Raw genomic sequence first — 16,670 nt, forward strand, 5'->3', positions numbered from 1 at the left:
AATTTATCAGATTCCAGCTTCCCCATTATTGATTTCCTTAGGAAAAGTCTTGCTTCCAGCTGGCATGTCAAGTCATTTATTCTAATTGTTATGCAAACGGAATAATCCTTGTTCCTATGCTTCTTCCCTAATGAAATAAACCCTTATTATGCAGGCTGTTTTATATACAATGGGGTGGCAAAAATAGAGTATGAGGTATGATTTGTATAATCTGTTTATGTTAATCTGTTTGCCTAACCATAGTCTCCCCAGTATAATATGCTTCTCAATAAACAATAACAGGTTTTTGTCAGTAATGTGAATCCTTCTACCCCCATTGTTTTGTTTTGTTTTTTCTTCCTTTAGAGCCACAAGCAACCTGCTGCCTTTATAGTTACTCAGCATCCATTGCCCAACACTGGAGCTGATTTCTGGAGGCTTGTATTTGATTACAACTGTTCTTCTGTTGTGATGCTGAATGAAATGGATGCTGCTCAAGTAGGTGGATTGTTTACAAAATAAGTATGTATGGATCAAGCATTTTTAGTTACTATTGGACCCATGTTAAATACAATGGATAAATGCATCAATTTGATTAGTTTGGTCAGCTCTGATAATAATTCCCATCATTAAACAAGAATTTAGGTTAGTGAGATAGAAAGGTGAACAGTAATTTGCAAAACTGGGACTGAGGATCAAGAGAATGAATTCCTTTGTATTTGTCATTAATATCTTATGTTGTATACAGAGTGTGTTCAAGGTGTCTTTTAATATAAATGAACATGCTAAGATTTTGTGTGAGCTTAAATGGACTCCAGAAGATGGTAGAGGACAGGAAGGCCTGGAGGAACATTGTCCATGGGGTCACGATGCGTCAGACACGACTTCGCAACAACAAGATTTTGTATGAAAGTTGGTGTTTTGCATTTCTCCTTTTTTCCATCCTGATTTATATTTGTTTTCCTTTTGTTATGATCAGTTTTGTATGCAGTACTGGCCAGAGAAGACATCTTGCTGTTATGGGCCAATCCAAGTGGAATTTGTCTCTGCTGACATAGATGAGGATATTATTAATCGGATATTTCGGATCTGCAACATGGCAAGGGTAAATAGAAGTCAAATAATTTTCTATCAATATTCAGTCTCCAGTTATTAATTAGTATGCCTTGTGATAATATAATATTATATTATATCAGGATGTCTTGATATAATATAGGTGGGATGATCATGTTGTTACTGTTCTTTGGCCTGTCTGCCTGTCTCTTTTGAACATAGAACTTCAGATAGGTTATAGTTATTGAAAGGGGTCAGTTATAGGAAATGAAGCCAAAATAGTTTTTTGTTCCATTCTGTTTGTTCTTTATTAGTCAATTTACTCTTTATCATTCTACAAGATGTTAGAATGATCTCTCCTCTTTGCTTATCATCTTGCTTGTATAGTTTTAGAGCCCCAACAATTTGCAGTATTGGCAAATATTTCTATAAGTGGGGCTTATTTCCTAATTCCTGCCTTGTTTTTTTATAAGCTATATCTTATCTGTCCTAGCTACTCTCTATTTATCCTTGAACTTGAATTTTTGAAGCATGTAATAGATTAGAACAGGATAACAGATATGAATCCAGGTTTTGCATGAGAAACATCAAAGAAATACCCAATCTAGGATTATATATTCCAGAATATATAATTGTAAATTTTAGTATAAATTGGCTATTGTTCATAGCTTCCTCTAATATGGGCAGTCAGCTAATACAGGTATTCCTCCACTTATGATCACAATTGAACCCAAAATTTCTATTGTTAAGTGAGACATTTCTTAAGTGAGTTTTGTCCCATTTTACAACATTTCTTGCCACAGTTGTTAACTTATCACTGTAGTTGATAAGTTACTAACCAGGTTGTTAAGTGAATCTGGCTACCCCACTGACTTTGCTTGTCAGAAGGTCACAAAAAGTGATCACATGACCCTGGGACACTGCAATGGTGATAAATATGAAACAGTTGCCAAGTATCTGAACCATCGCTAAACGAACGGTTATAAGTTGAGGATTACCTGTACAAACAAAAGAGAAAGACTAACACGGTTTCATCATTTCCCATTTGGTAGTCCTTCTTTCATCACCCTGTCTTTATATCAAACTTAACTCTTTACTCTGCTACAAAGCATTGACGATGGAAACAATTTCTCTAACAACAGATATGGTATAAAATATCCCCTTTAACCTATCACTTGTAAGTATAATTGTGCCTGCAAAGGAAGACAGAGGAGACAGACTATTTATCAGCTGCAATTTTCTTTATAATGCTTTTAGAAAATAATTGTTGTGTCAATGCTAAATATGCCCTGGATATTCAATCTTTTGAAGTAATTAACTGAATACCATTATTGTCTGTTAATTAAAAATGATTTTTCTTTCCATTTTTAAAAGAATAGAATTTATTTTTTTATTCTAGAGCTGACATTGTCCCCAAATTTGGTCATCACATTCAAGAGAGAACTTACAGCTTCCATTACTAGTAACTAAGTCTACATGGTATATTTCCAGATGATGCTTAAAAAAAGCTTTCTTAACATGGCATCATTGGTTTCCGCTCTGAAGCAGGAAAAGTGTTTCCTTATTTTTTCTGTTATAACTGAAGAATGTTCTAGTATGTGTGCTCATTAAAAGGCCACCTGGGATAAACACTTCTGAAAATATTCCCCAATTCATGCAGCCAAAATGAATGAGAAATCTTCTTTCAAAGTTTTTAGAATACAACACATGATCTTCTGTGGGTCTATAGAAGCATCCATACCTTCCTTTTCATGATTCATGCAATCTGCATTCTTTTCTTTAGCCACAAGATGGGTACCGTATTGTTCAACACTTGCAGTATATTGGCTGGCCAGCATATAGAGACACTCCTCCCTCTAAGCGCTCTCTCCTGAAAGTGGTCAGGCGGTTGGAAAAGTGGCAGGAGCAATATGATGGGCGAGATGGTCGGACTGTGGTTCATTGCCTGTAAGCATTCCTGCATCCTTGTTTTCTATATTAAGTCTGGATTGCCTGTCTGTAAAGAAGAAGCATTGCAAACATGGTCACTTTGGTGGATTACCCTGTACTGTTTGATACGCATAATTAAAGAAAACCTGAAGATCCAAATGTCTGCTTAATACAGCATTATAGTATTATAGAGCTAAAAATCAGTAAGTTGTTTGTTTGTTATCATTAAGCCTTACTCTCAATGACTCTGGTTCAATGGTCATTCTAAGCTGCTCCCTTCTCCATTCTTAAGTCCTAGAATATTTATGTTGTGATGTCTGATGGATGAGTCTCATTATTCTAGATCACTGAGAAATGTTGAATGATGGCTAAACCAGCATGTACAGTATGAATACTATACTGCTGGGGGAAAATGTACAGCCAGAAAAAAAGAAAGTGAAAATTATCCAAGGATGCCAAATATTGATAACCTGTTCTTATTAATTATATGGTCCAGACATATCACACATTTATACTTGATATGATGAGATATGATATATTATGATATGATAGAACTTACATTGTGTGTCCCAACAAGAAAAAATTAGAATGCTACTATGTCTACTGTTTCTGTTCTGAATCTCAATGTCATTGAACTATTTTTATGAAAAACATTCATGCAAGTAAATTGTATATATGGCTGTTACATGTAATTGGTAGTCTTGCATTTGGGTAGATCTCTTAGATCTCCTTGGAGTACTCTTCTATTATGAACATACGTAATTTCCTAAACCTCTTACTTGTGCTAGGAATGGTGGTGGCCGCAGTGGCACCTTCTGTGCCATATGTAGTGTGTGTGAAATGATCCAGCAGCAAAATATCATTGATGTATTTCACATAGTGAAAACCTTACGAAACAACAAATCCAACATGGTGGAGACATTGGTAAGTATAATAGATTGATTGCTTCTTGTTTCTTGAAATAAAATATTCCAGTCTCTTTTTGTTTCTAAGCACCTATTTTGGATGTATTATTCAGATAATAGTAGAAGTTGCATTATGTACTTAGAAAACTCCTAAGGAACACTTCTTTTAAAGTAATTTTGAAAGGTGTGCAAACAGCATCTATCCATAGTTAATAAAACCTATTAAAATAAAATCCATTTAATTCAGTATTCAAAAAACCCTTAAAGAAAGGTAGGGTTTTGCACACTTTGACAATAATTCATAAGAAGGGTTTTTTTTAACCTTGTACAATCAGAGCACTTCTCTGTTATTCAATAAAGCTTTTCATTCTTCCAGGTGAGCCTGAATGAAAGGTGTGACTGTTTTAAGAATAGCTTTGAAAGATTTCCAGTCTACTTACTCAAAGTCTGTGAAACTCTGTTCAGAATTTTTTTCAAACTCTGGGTGCAAAATAGAAACCTTCAGTGTTCTACATGTGACCTATGATGTTATCTCTCCAGTACAGAGAAAATGATGTGAGATAAATTGTATCTGTGGGCAAGTACACACACAGCAAACAGATTGCCCCACAGACACATAGATCTTTGAGGATGGTACTTATGTGTTTGCTTATTGAGATTTTACATAATGAGAGAGCTGAGGGATGACAGAAAGAGAGCTTCAGTATATTGGTGAAGCTTAGCCTAAAACTGGTCCATTTGGAACTAGTCTATAATTTTTAAATCAACAGGGTCAAGTATAGGTTCTTAACTACTTTAAATAAAATTGAAGAATTGCTTCTCTTTTGGATGGCTGTTCAGAAGATTGTACCAATAGAAACATGATAACCATAAATAAAGTGGACATATATTTTGGGCACCCTTTATCCCAGCTATTGAAAGAAAACATGTCCATTTTATTGCCTGTGGATTCTCCCCTCTCCTTCTCAAATTACTTAATTGTAGTTGGGCTATATTTATTAATTTCAGTAGAAATAAGGTAACTAGCAAATAATATAGAAAGTTTCTTACATGGACACATACAGTATACACATATTGCAGCTTAATTATTGATCACATGAGGGTATTCTTTAAAAGATATCAAGTTTCAACTCAGTCAAAATGGGATATCAATGTAAGATACTGGATCGTATGATGATAATACTAAAAATCTGCACCAGAGTGTGATTGTTTTGTAAGCACAATTTAAGATACTAAATTGGTTCAATCTTTAAGACTTTAAATAACTTACAGATGTGGTTCCCAAACTGTTCACTGGCATTCCAGTGGTACAATAGCATACCATGAAAAAATACTGAGACACTAAAGTACTTCACAATGTTATGAACTGAAAAGTTTGGAAATCTCTGACTTAGGGCATTTTTGAGAGATGACTTCTGCAGATACTAAGTTGTCCAGACATGTTGAAGCTTTTCATATAATAGGAGCTGCAGGAAAAGGACTTTTGAAGTGCTCTACTTTTACAGAAAGTTATTCATCAGATATTTGGAAAAGGTCTTCTCCTAGACCAATTTATTAAAAATTCTTCCTTGGGAATTATAATTAGTCTTCTAACTTTTCATCTTTAGAAGAGCAGGGGAAGTGCAGGTTTTATGGTAGACCCATATGTATTTGTCTTTTTTTTAAAAAAAAATCTTTTTTGCCTTTGAAATTTTAAAACAATGCATTTATTTGATGTGGGTGGTTGAAGACATTTCAATCTGATTGTGCTGTAATCTAAATTGCTACTTGTAATATTGCCCATATTCTTCTACCTTAGCAATTTGATGAAATGGAGCAATAATATTCTAAGGATCACATGGAGCACTGAATGCAAATTTGGAACCCTGTATCTGTGTACAGGGGTTTGGGAGTCTAAACCTGATCTTAAAGTAGAGTGGATTGAAATAATGAGTCACTTGAATATTATCTTGATTTATCACTGTGTTCTCCTTTTATCTCTTTCAGGAACAATATAAATTTGTATATGAGGTTGCATTGGAATACTTAAGTTCGTTTTAGCTCATCAGGGCAGGGAGCTAAAAAAATGCCTAAAGCTTTGATGTTTGAAGGACACTGGTTCCATATTTTACTTCAGAGGAGTAACGGGCTAAAGCATATATAGCTCTTCATCCTTGAATGAGAAATCAGGTCAGAGCTGAGTGCCGGAGGAGAGATCTGCTGCCATCTGGTTTTAGAACATTCTTGCCTTTTAAGCAACCTACTATGGCAAAGCAAGAGGCAGGGTGGAATATTCTGCTTTCTAATCCCTTCTGACTGCTTCTCCCTATCATTTTGGATGTGTCTTTTTTTTCTCCCTTGATGCAAACAGGAGTGTGTGTGTGTGTGTGTGTGTTTGTATGTGTGTATAAAATATCAGCTCCACTTTCTGTGTTTCTACAAATCCTCACTTTTTAAAATTTCCTATATAAGCCATTTTGCATTAAAGGGAAGCTTCATTAAACACATGTTTGGCTTTCAGCAGAGCAAGCCTTTGTGTTAAGTTTTTCAGATGAAAAAGCCACCATCATAAATGTGTGATTTTTCTGTCAGCTCCTATTGTCTTAAAAGCCAGCTATGGAATGAAGAAGCTGCCAGTTAATTTTCTGCCTTGATTAATACACAATGCTACTAGATTTTGAATGTTCTGCATGGATTGGTTAAATCTTAATGGTTCCTATCAGCTGCAGTGCTGTTGAAGCAACTCTGTAAAATTGCACCTCCCAGCAAAGTACATTGAGGTCACTCTGAAATAATCTTCATGTTTCAAATTATCGTTCCTTTGTTTGGTAATGAAGTTGATTTCATTTTATCATAAGTATTTGGTTGTGTGCAATGTACATTTACAAATTAGGTAAATTGAAGGATGGGCTTAAAATATGTACCTTGGAGAGTATTCTATCATCAACACAGTCAAGATCTGATAAGTTATATGAAATTGTATAGTTGATTGACTCATTACATGCCTCATTAACTGATGCAGTAGAAAACAGTGTTCTGAAATATCCTGATCATACAGGAATGGGTGATTGCAACTTCACACCTTCTGATGAACTGCATTTTTATGTAAGATGTTAACATATATGAGTTTACAGGTTAGGCTGGCCACTAACATTATGCAAACAAGCAACATAATGGCATGCCTTTGATTGTAAGATGAAGGAAGAGATAAGAATAATTTTCATTAACCCATGTGTTAGCTGTCTTTTCTGTAAAAGGTACTTTATGGTATATTATAAACTTACTCTCTTGCCTCATAATAACTACTGCAGCAACAATATTTTTTTAAAAATAATTTTGTAAAAGAAACTAGCCAACAATGTTATGCCCTCATTTTCAAAAACACAACAGTTTTGTCTTTGAGAGGAAAGATTTGGGGTGCTTTATGGGAAAGGGGATCAAAGTTTTCTGTTAAATCTTTTCACAAATGAACACAAGATCATTATCTTCTTTGCCTCAAGCCAACAACTGCATTTTGAAATATGTAGAAACTGGATAATATGAAATTGCCAGATTTTGTTTTATTATGAATCTGTCACTTGCTGAAATGATATACCGGTAGTAGTTATACTATGGTATTTTTAAACATTTAGATATTCTTAATTTAGCCATTCCTCTTAAAAGAAAAAAGAGCCTCAAGCATGGAACTAATGCAACCATACACCTCTCCCAGATAAGAAATCTGCAAAGAATGTGAAGGTTTAAACTTGACATGTGATAACTATAATTAGCTCATAATGCTTTTTTAAAACTGTAACATCTCTCAGTAACTTTCTTCAATGTGTGTTCATGCCATTCCCAATTTGGGGAGCCAACTACATATTATATTGTATACATAATAGATAGCTGATTCTTGTGCCTTTAGACTAATGCAAAAGAATAAAGGGTTAGCTAAAGTCTACCCAAAAAATGGAATTTAACATTGATTATCACCATAGATTTCTTTCATTACAAATGCCTACATCATATATTTAGAGCACCAATATGCAGAAATAGAAATATGGTATTTTTCACTGATATCTGCATTACACTTGTTCATTAAACTGATCTTGTTACAAGGCTACTCATACTTATGATTTTTTTAATGTCTTATGTGTGCACAAACCTGATCTTGGGTGATGCTGAAAGATTATAAAGGGTCAGATTGGCTAGTATTTATGTGAATCTATAAAGAAATTTTAGGGCTATAATCTAGAATGAGAAGTAAAAAAAAGTATCCTGTAGGCAAACAATGACAAATCACTTTAATATTACAGTCAAGGCAACTATGCAGAAGTGTCCATGTAGTCGTCAAAGATTGAGGTCAATTGAAAGCAATATTAATCTTTTTTTTATTATAATAGGCAGACTATAAATGTTTAGTGTGGGTAGTCTCTTAGTTTCATTCTTCCTTTGAAAGTGGAGAAATGTATTTGATTATATATACTTGGAAGAGGGGAAGAGAGAGAAGTCCATTTCAAGTGGGTCAGATTAAGCATTTAAGATAAAGAAGTCAGCACAATCAGTGGGCTATTTCTTGGTGCAACATACAAAACAAGGCAAAAGCAAATAGAATTTAAAATTTGACATAAAAATAGGGGGGGGGAAGGATTCAGTCATGAAAGAAAAAGCCCGGAATCAACATGCACCAAATCTTAGTTGGGGAAAAAAACTAATAATTATGGAAGAGAAGGGTGTTTTGATTAGTTGGTTGGTTGTCAATGCAAACAGATTGGAACTTATTCTGTTGTGATCCCTGCATGTGTATTTTCCTACTTCTTTATATACTTTTTCCAAATGAAAATAAAGATAATAGGAAAATTATAGGAAAAGGAATGAAGGGGGAAATAGAAGTGTAGAGCAAAAGGGGGGGGAAGCACTGACTTTCAACTTTGTTTAGCACAATAAAGTACAAAATAGAATTACAGTTTCAACTTTTTACTTTATGAACTTAACAAGTACTAACCATTTCTATAATAACAAACTAGATGAATTAGCAAAACTGAAAGTCAAAAGTTCATTTTTTTTTCCTGTCTCAAGAACGAAGTTTAGAAGCAGTTTCCAAGAAGAAAGAGAAATGGGTATATTCTTTTTTTCTAATGAAAACGGTCAGTTTTCTCATCTCTCTAGCTTTGTCACTTTTTCAGGTCTCTGTATAATTTTATAGGATTCTGGTGTACACAAGAATGCACGGAAAATTTCAAATATCTAGCAAAAATGTCCTATTTTGTTTTACTTATTTTTTTGGGTCAGTAAGAAGGATTCATTTCCTTTAAGATATTTCTTCTAGTTGTTTCATGAATAACCAGGTGATCAGGTATTACATGCATTGATTTTTGACATTTGAAATAAAATGCTCATTTCCACTTTGAAAAATAAAAAGGCAAAGCAGCAATAGCTACAAAACATTATAATTTAATAGGCACCTTTAATTAATAATCTTTTTTGCTCTCTAGACATATTTTTGCAAGCTCACCAGCAGGATAAAACTATTAAAACATGATAAAAGAATTTCTGCTTTAAATGTGCAAATAAGTAAGCGAGAAGTAGCTATAAAAGTGGTAGTATCTGAAGATACACATGAAGTTCTCAAGGAAATGTGGAATGGTTCAGTGACAAAGGGTACTTAACTTCAAGCAAGGCTGCTATTTGTGCATGGCAGTATTTTCATTTCAGATAATCTTGATTACTGAGGAACCTTCATTTCTACTGTATACCATTTCAGAGAAATAATTGTACAATCTCTTCTGAAAAATCTCCAGCGTTAAAGCACTTACAACTTCTGGAGGCAAGTTGTTCCACTGATTAATTGTTCTGTCAGGATACTTCTCCTTAGTTCTATGTTGGTTCTCTCCTTGATTAGTTTTCATCCATTGCTTCTTGTCCCAGCCTTCGGGGGCTTTGGAGAATAGGTTGACCCCTCCTTCTTTGTGGCAGCCCCTCAAACATTGGAACAATGCTATAATGTCACCCTAGTCCTTCTTCTGATTAATATAAACATACCCAATTCCTGTAACAATTCTTCATACATTTTAGCATCCAGTCCCCTAATAATTTTTGTTGCTCTTCTCCATACTAATTTGCAGTTAATGCAAACTGCATGTCTAGGATTTGTGCAACTCAAATATCAGGTTCCCCTGTTTCAGGGCAGCAGAGATGATCTTGGATTTATAAAGAGGTGCCTTCTACCATGCAACTTCATAACAGAGTACCAATATGACAAATGTCTGTTTGGGGACATGTCATAACCTAAATTAAATCTTGAATATAGTGAAACTATTCTTATGAGAAAGGTTAAAGCTTATTGAATGGCAAAGATGCTGTGCCATGACAATATTGTAATTAGATACAGGGATCAGGTAAAATCTCCAGAGGTGATGATTATATTTAAATAAATTTAAAAGATGCTAGAGAAAGGCCGATGCAAGGAAAGTAATGGAAGAAGGTGAGAATGGAACTCTGTTATTCATGAGCTACCTTTTAAAGGAGAATATTTGTAGCTCAGGGTTGAAATGAGGAGTCCTTGGTGCTCTCTGAGTTTGCTTGCATTGTTTTCTTGAGCTACTTTTTCCTGTTTAATTTAATTTCATCTGTTTACCCTGTGGCTTCCACATGTGCAATGCATGCATATGAAAGGTAAAAGGATCTCCATTGGCTTAACATTTTGGGGAGGGGTGCAAGAGGGAATCCAATGCACTTAGTGCACCTGCCACAAAACAACCTCCTGAATAGAAATGTATGTAGGCTACATGTAGAATGTAAAAGAAAAGTAGGAAAGTAGAGCTGAAAAGAGAAAAAATGATTAACATGTTGCAAACATACAGGTTTTGAACTCTTTTATTTTCAGTACTTTATGTGAGAGGATGTGTATGAGTAAAGAACATTATCATTACAGTTACGTTTTGTCATAAGATTTTGTTATATTGCAACAGGAAGGTTTTTGCATTGTTAATATTAAAACTATTCTAGCCTCCATCTCATCCAACTCGAGATGGTTGAATCCTATTTGAAAGAAGTAACAAACTTCCAAAAACATAACCCAATTAATGTCTCATCATACAAAGAGAAGCTATAATACAGCTTAATATTCAGAACCTATTAAAGCAGAACAGTAATCAGCAATTGATACAAAATCCTACAAAATAGCACCAAAGGCTCCACTCAGCAGGGATACAGAACAGATAATAGCCTTCACAACAATTGTAAAAACTACGTGAAAGCAGCAGGAATAACAGAATGTACCTGTTTCATTTATTTGTCATAGTTAAGCTATTTTTGTGGGTTTATATCCTATATTAATGCCCTCTTCACATAAAGGATATGAGCAAAATTTTCAGAAGGGAGGTTCCTGCTCTTAAGGAGCAATATTTACATAATAAGGTTATGAGAGAAGCTGTATAATGCAATTCTATGCATGTTTCCTTAGAAATAAGCCCAACTTGTAATTAGATGTGGACAGGGCTTTTTTTCTCATAGAACGCTCAGAACGGAGTTCCGGCACCTTTTTTGGATGGAACCCTGTAGGGTAGGCAAGGTGGGTTGTATGACATGTGTGAGTTCCGGCACCTTTTTCTTTTACAAAAAAAGCACTGGATGTGGGAATGGCAGAGCTGTTTTTTTAAAAAAAAATGTTTCAGTGAGGGCAACAGGAAAAAATAGGTTTACATTTACATCACCATCCACCACTATCAGTTTTACATACATGTCCTTATCATCTTTTTCCGTTAATATATACATAAAAGAAAAAAGAAATAGATGATTAAAGTTATTCTGTAATATACAGTAAACCCACAGATAGCAGACCCCTTGATAGGAAAACTATACTTCCAAAAGCCTTTTTGTAGAAACTAAATTAGAAAAGATGAACTTGTTTTGATGTGGATATTAGGGCAAAATTGTGCTGTAATTTGCTACAGTAATATAAACAAGCTGTCTCTGATGTGAAATTAGATGTGATTGACAAATTATGTTGACCATTAACTGTGCACAAAAAGCATTCTTTGAAACTTGGACATCAGTAGTGGTGTTGAAAAATTATTAATGGGCATTGTAATTTAGTATTTTGCGAACTCAGTAGCTAATAATCTTAGTTCAAGCTCCCATAGTTTATTTACTGAAACCAACATTTTTAAGTGTGTTGCCTTCCAGAAAACTGATTTTCTCAGACTTTGTGCTCAATTTAGTGTGCAGAAAATTCAATGCATCATGGCACATGTACATAAGCTCAATTATCAGCCTTTTAAGACAGGTATGTTTTTTCACTCTTATGGATACACTAAGGATTGAATATAGTGATGTAACCTTTAATAATAGTTTAAGGTGCTGGTTCTTACCTATAAAGCCCTACATGGCTTAGGCCCGGGATATTTGCAGGACCGTCTGCTGCCAGGAACGACCTCCCATCGCCCGGTGCGCTCACACAGGGAGGGCCTCCTCAGGGTGCCGTCGGCTAGACAATGTCGGCTGGTGACCCCCAGGGGGAGGGCCTTCTCTGTGGGAGCGCCGGCCCTGTGGAATCAACTTCCCCTTGAGCTCTGGATGGCCCCGGATCTCCGGTCCTTTTGTCGTGGCCTTAAAACATTCCTCTTCCATCAGGCTGACCTGGACTGACGACAGGGATTTTTAAATAGAATATTTTTAATATTTTATCATTTTATCATTGGGGCTTGTTAGTTTAATCTTTTTTAACATTTGCATTATTGTGTTTTATTGTTGTTAGCCGCCCTGAGTCCTTCGGGAGATAGGGCGGCATATAAGTCCCAAAAATAAATAAATAAATAAAACTGTAGACAAGATGAAAACAGTTTTCTTAGAATTGTGAAGACTAGTTTCTAGCAGTGCTGTATTGATTTGCAACAATTAAGTTTCACTTTTATGTTAGTGGTGTTGCAAGCTAACATTTTTTTTAAAAAAGCAATTGTGGGAGAGGGAAGTCATGTGGAACTAGCAATGGTATGATTACATAGGCTCTTTCACTGTAATGTCATTCCAAAACTTGCATTTAAGAAAGAGAGAAAAGGAAAGTACCCCAGTTTCCATATCATAGTGGTAATTAAGGTCTCATGATGTAGATAATATCTTCATGCTCCTAGGTACATAGAAAATATACATAAATTTTCTATTCTTACATTCAAGGTAAGGAAAATTTACTATCAGATGTGACTGGAATGTTCAGGGGAAAATAGCTTCTATAATTTACTTGTACAATTTCTGCAGCTCTCATCACACCATGTTTATCCTACTTTCTCTGTTCAAAGCTCTAAATCTCATTCAACAATGCCTTTGAATAAAGTGATAAGTCTGCATTGTTGCACATTATCTTAGGCTGGAGAAGGCTTTTATTTCCTCCTCTTCTCCACAATGAAACCTCACTGGATGAAATTAAATATTATGCATTGTATAGTGGGAGAGATTTTAAGCTACACTAGTATTCTTATGCTTTATTTTATTGTTCATAGACTTTGAACAAATCTGAAGCATATTAGCTTTCCTGAAATCATATTTCTTGTAGTAATGGAATTTAATATAAAGGAAAGAAAAAAGCCCCCAAATTCTAATCATTTAAAAAATGACAGAACACTGGAACATATTAAGTATATATTATTTTCATTCACTTGTACAGTATGTCAGTAATAAAACACAATATATAACATTCCATGTTGAGATGGAGCATTTCACACATACACACACAAAAGAAATGTAGACCCAGATTTTGAACAGTCAGTAGGTACATCTCTTTAATAAACAACTGGCAACTTTTTTGGGGGGTGGGGGAATGACTAATGTCTAGAAAACAAAAAAAACGAAAACAACAAAAGCAAGATAATTTGTTTAAGAGAATAAAATGGCAGCTAGACTAAATGTTAGTATAATAACAATACATCTCTCTCAAGTTTCTTTACACTGCAAGCAACCACATTGCCCTTTCCAAAAGAGATCATTTCTCTTCAACTTGTTCAAAAAAAGTGTCAGTCTAATAAATTCCTTTTTGTGTCTTGGCCGCCAGAACAACTATTGCTCCATATTAAAGAAATATCTGATAAAAAATGGTCAGTATTTGTAGGTTTTCAGACAGCAAAGATGTTTGGAAACTTGTTCTTAAACCTTTTTAAACCTGCTTGCCTATCCAAATATATGATACGTTTTAGCTGTTACTCTGCTATTTATTCTAGTTTTATCTCAATAGCATTATAATTAATTGTTCACGCTGGTACAGAAGAAATGGAATACTATTGATGGGCAGTGCAATTTGAGGATATGAATGAAATTACTGGGGTTTGCTGTAATGGAGTTCCTTTTGCTCAATTGGTGACAGGTAGATCTCCATGAAACAGTGTCAACTCTAAGAAAAAAGCTAACATTTTACAATTTTCTAGCAAGATTTTGCTGAATACGTTGCTGTGAAGCAAAATGCATATGGCTGAACTGCCATATCAGCCTTTGCAGAAAACATTATTTTTAACCAACCATCCTTTAATATATTCAGATCCAACTGGATTTTGACTTAGGATTTTTTTTAACTGGGAAATCTCACCACAGGGTAATTCTCAATGTTTTCATTTTGGTCACTGCATCCAGTTTTGGTCACCACGATGTAAAAAAGATGTCGAGACTCTAGAAAGAGTACAGAGAAGAGCAAAAAAGATGATTGGGGGATTGGAGGCTAAAACATATAGGGAACAGTTGCTGGAATAGGGTATGTGTAGTTTAATGAAGAGAAGGGTGAGGGGTGACATGATAGCAGTGTTCCAATATCTCAGGGGCTGCCACAAAGAAGAGGGAGTCAAGCTATTCTCCAAAGCACCTGAAAGCAGGACAAGAAGCAATGGATGCAAACTAGTCAAGGAGAGAAGCAACCTAGAACTAAGGAGAAACTTCCTGACAGTTAGAACAATTAACCAGTGGAACAACCTGCCTCCAGAGGTGGTGAATGCTCCAACACTGGAAGTTTTTAAGAAGAGACTGGACAGCCATTTGCCTGAAATGGTATAGGGTTTCCTGCCTGAGCAGGGGGTTGTACTAGATGACCTCCAAGGTCCCTTCCAACTACTTCTTCTTCTTCTTCTTCTTCTTCTTCTTCTTCTTCTTCTTCTTCTTCTTCTTCTTCTTCTTCTTCTTCTTCTTCTTCTTCTTCTTCTTCTTCTTCTTCTTCTTCTTCTTCTTCTTCTTCTTCTTATTATTATTATTATTATTATTATTATTATTATTATTATTATTATTATTATTATTATTATTATTATTATTATTATTATTATTATTATTATTCTATAAATTTTGCCATGTCCTGAAAAAAATAATTTTCTTTTCTGCAACCTTATACTGTCAATTTCAAAAATGTGCATATAATTTTGAATACTTTTTCCAAAATAATACTTTTTGCAAAATAATATTTTTCCAGGCCATTTGTTTTTCCCTTTTCTCTTTTTCCCTACTGAAAACATGTTATAGTAGTCAGCAGTTTAAGCTGGCAGCTTTTGTTATAGTAGTTATAGTGTAGGTGCTTATAGTTCACATACTGTAGTGACATGGCTAGCCACAGAATAAATCATTTGGGGGTAGACTGTATGCTGAGGGAAGGATGCAGGAGCACATGGTGGGCAAAGCATGCTGGGGACAAAAATATAATGTCATCCCATAAAGGCATAGTGCCTACAGACTTATAATTTTATAAGAGCTCTTTGATGCTCACTGAGTTTGGTTGTTTTCTTGCAGACATTTCATTACCCAAGTTAGGTAACATCATCAGTGCTAGTAAGTTAGTTACTAGTAACTTACTAGTACTGATAATGGTACCTAGTTTGGGTAATGAAATGTCTGCAAGAAAAGAACCAAGCTCAGAGAACATCAACCCCTCCCCCCTCATTTCAACCGTGAGCTACAAAATATTCTCCTTTATTAGCTAATTGTTTTAGCCAATATTTTATTATTGGACAATAATTTTATCCCTGTAAACTTGGAGATGAGGTTCTTGTAGTATCTAGCAGTAAATTTGTGTTATTTCTTTTGATCCAACTCTGTGCTAGCTGTCAGGGATTGTTACCTGAGAGTTTCTTTTTATTCATAGTATTACCTGAATGCTTAATGTTAAAAAATTAAGCTCTCTTGTACATGTTGGCTGTTTGATAAAGCACATATATAAAATACATACACACATACACAGAAACACACACACACACTATATGAAAATTCAGCACTGTGTTTTCAGAGTTTCTTTCTAGTTTATAAGGAAGGAAGGTAAATAATGTCAAGTCAATGAATATCAGATATATTTTTTGACTGTACATTACAGTGAAGTGTAACCTTTTTTTTACAACTGCAAGTCCATCTTATTTATTCTTGTAAATGTTTCCCAGATAATGTTTGTAATATGAGCTGTGTTGCAAAATCCATACAATAAACCTGTGATCCAAAATTAATGTTTTACTACAAAATTCTTGCACTAGTGGGTTTTTTTTTTGTTTTCTTGTGAAATTCATTGTGGTCAGAAAAAAAATACAAAATATAATACAGTGGCCAAGAGGCAAAATATGCATCACATCTAATAAATTTAAGGGTAATATTGTTAAGATTTTTTGCAAAGAAACACACAAGAAATCATCATTATAAGCCTCCATTGCTTATAAAAATGCCATAATAATTTTAAGGCATGACTTATTTAATTAATTTAATACTGAATTCAGTTTGATAAAAGTTGCTAAGATGAGGTTAATTAAAACATTCTGAAATTCAAAATTTATTTTTTATACTCCAGTGTTATCCTCTAAACGTATTTGGTAACTAAGCAGTCTGGGAGTTGGGTCTCTTAAG

General features: G+C 34.6%; 1 protein-coding gene across 1 annotated transcript in view; it reads left to right on the forward strand.

The window, feature by feature from the left end:
* Window positions 1–5,906, forward strand: part of PTPRT (protein tyrosine phosphatase receptor type T) — a gene marked incomplete at both ends in the record, with an annotated part of 698,891 nt that extends 692,985 nt beyond the window's left edge. Inside the window, 5 exons of the mRNA XM_081322609.1 lie at window positions 346–477; window positions 959–1,084; window positions 2,816–2,979; window positions 3,750–3,885; window positions 5,853–5,906. Of these exons, the coding sequence (XP_081178735.1) occupies window positions 346–477; window positions 959–1,084; window positions 2,816–2,979; window positions 3,750–3,885; window positions 5,853–5,906 (612 nt within the window). The remainder of the gene's footprint in view (window positions 1–345; window positions 478–958; window positions 1,085–2,815; window positions 2,980–3,749; window positions 3,886–5,852) is intronic.
* Between the last annotated feature and the right edge of the window lie 10,764 nt (window positions 5,907–16,670).

Source organism: Vipera berus, assembly GCF_964194415.1.
Source record: "Vipera berus genome assembly, chromosome: 3".
In the NCBI taxonomy this organism is placed as follows: Eukaryota; Metazoa; Chordata; class Lepidosauria; order Squamata; family Viperidae; genus Vipera; species Vipera berus.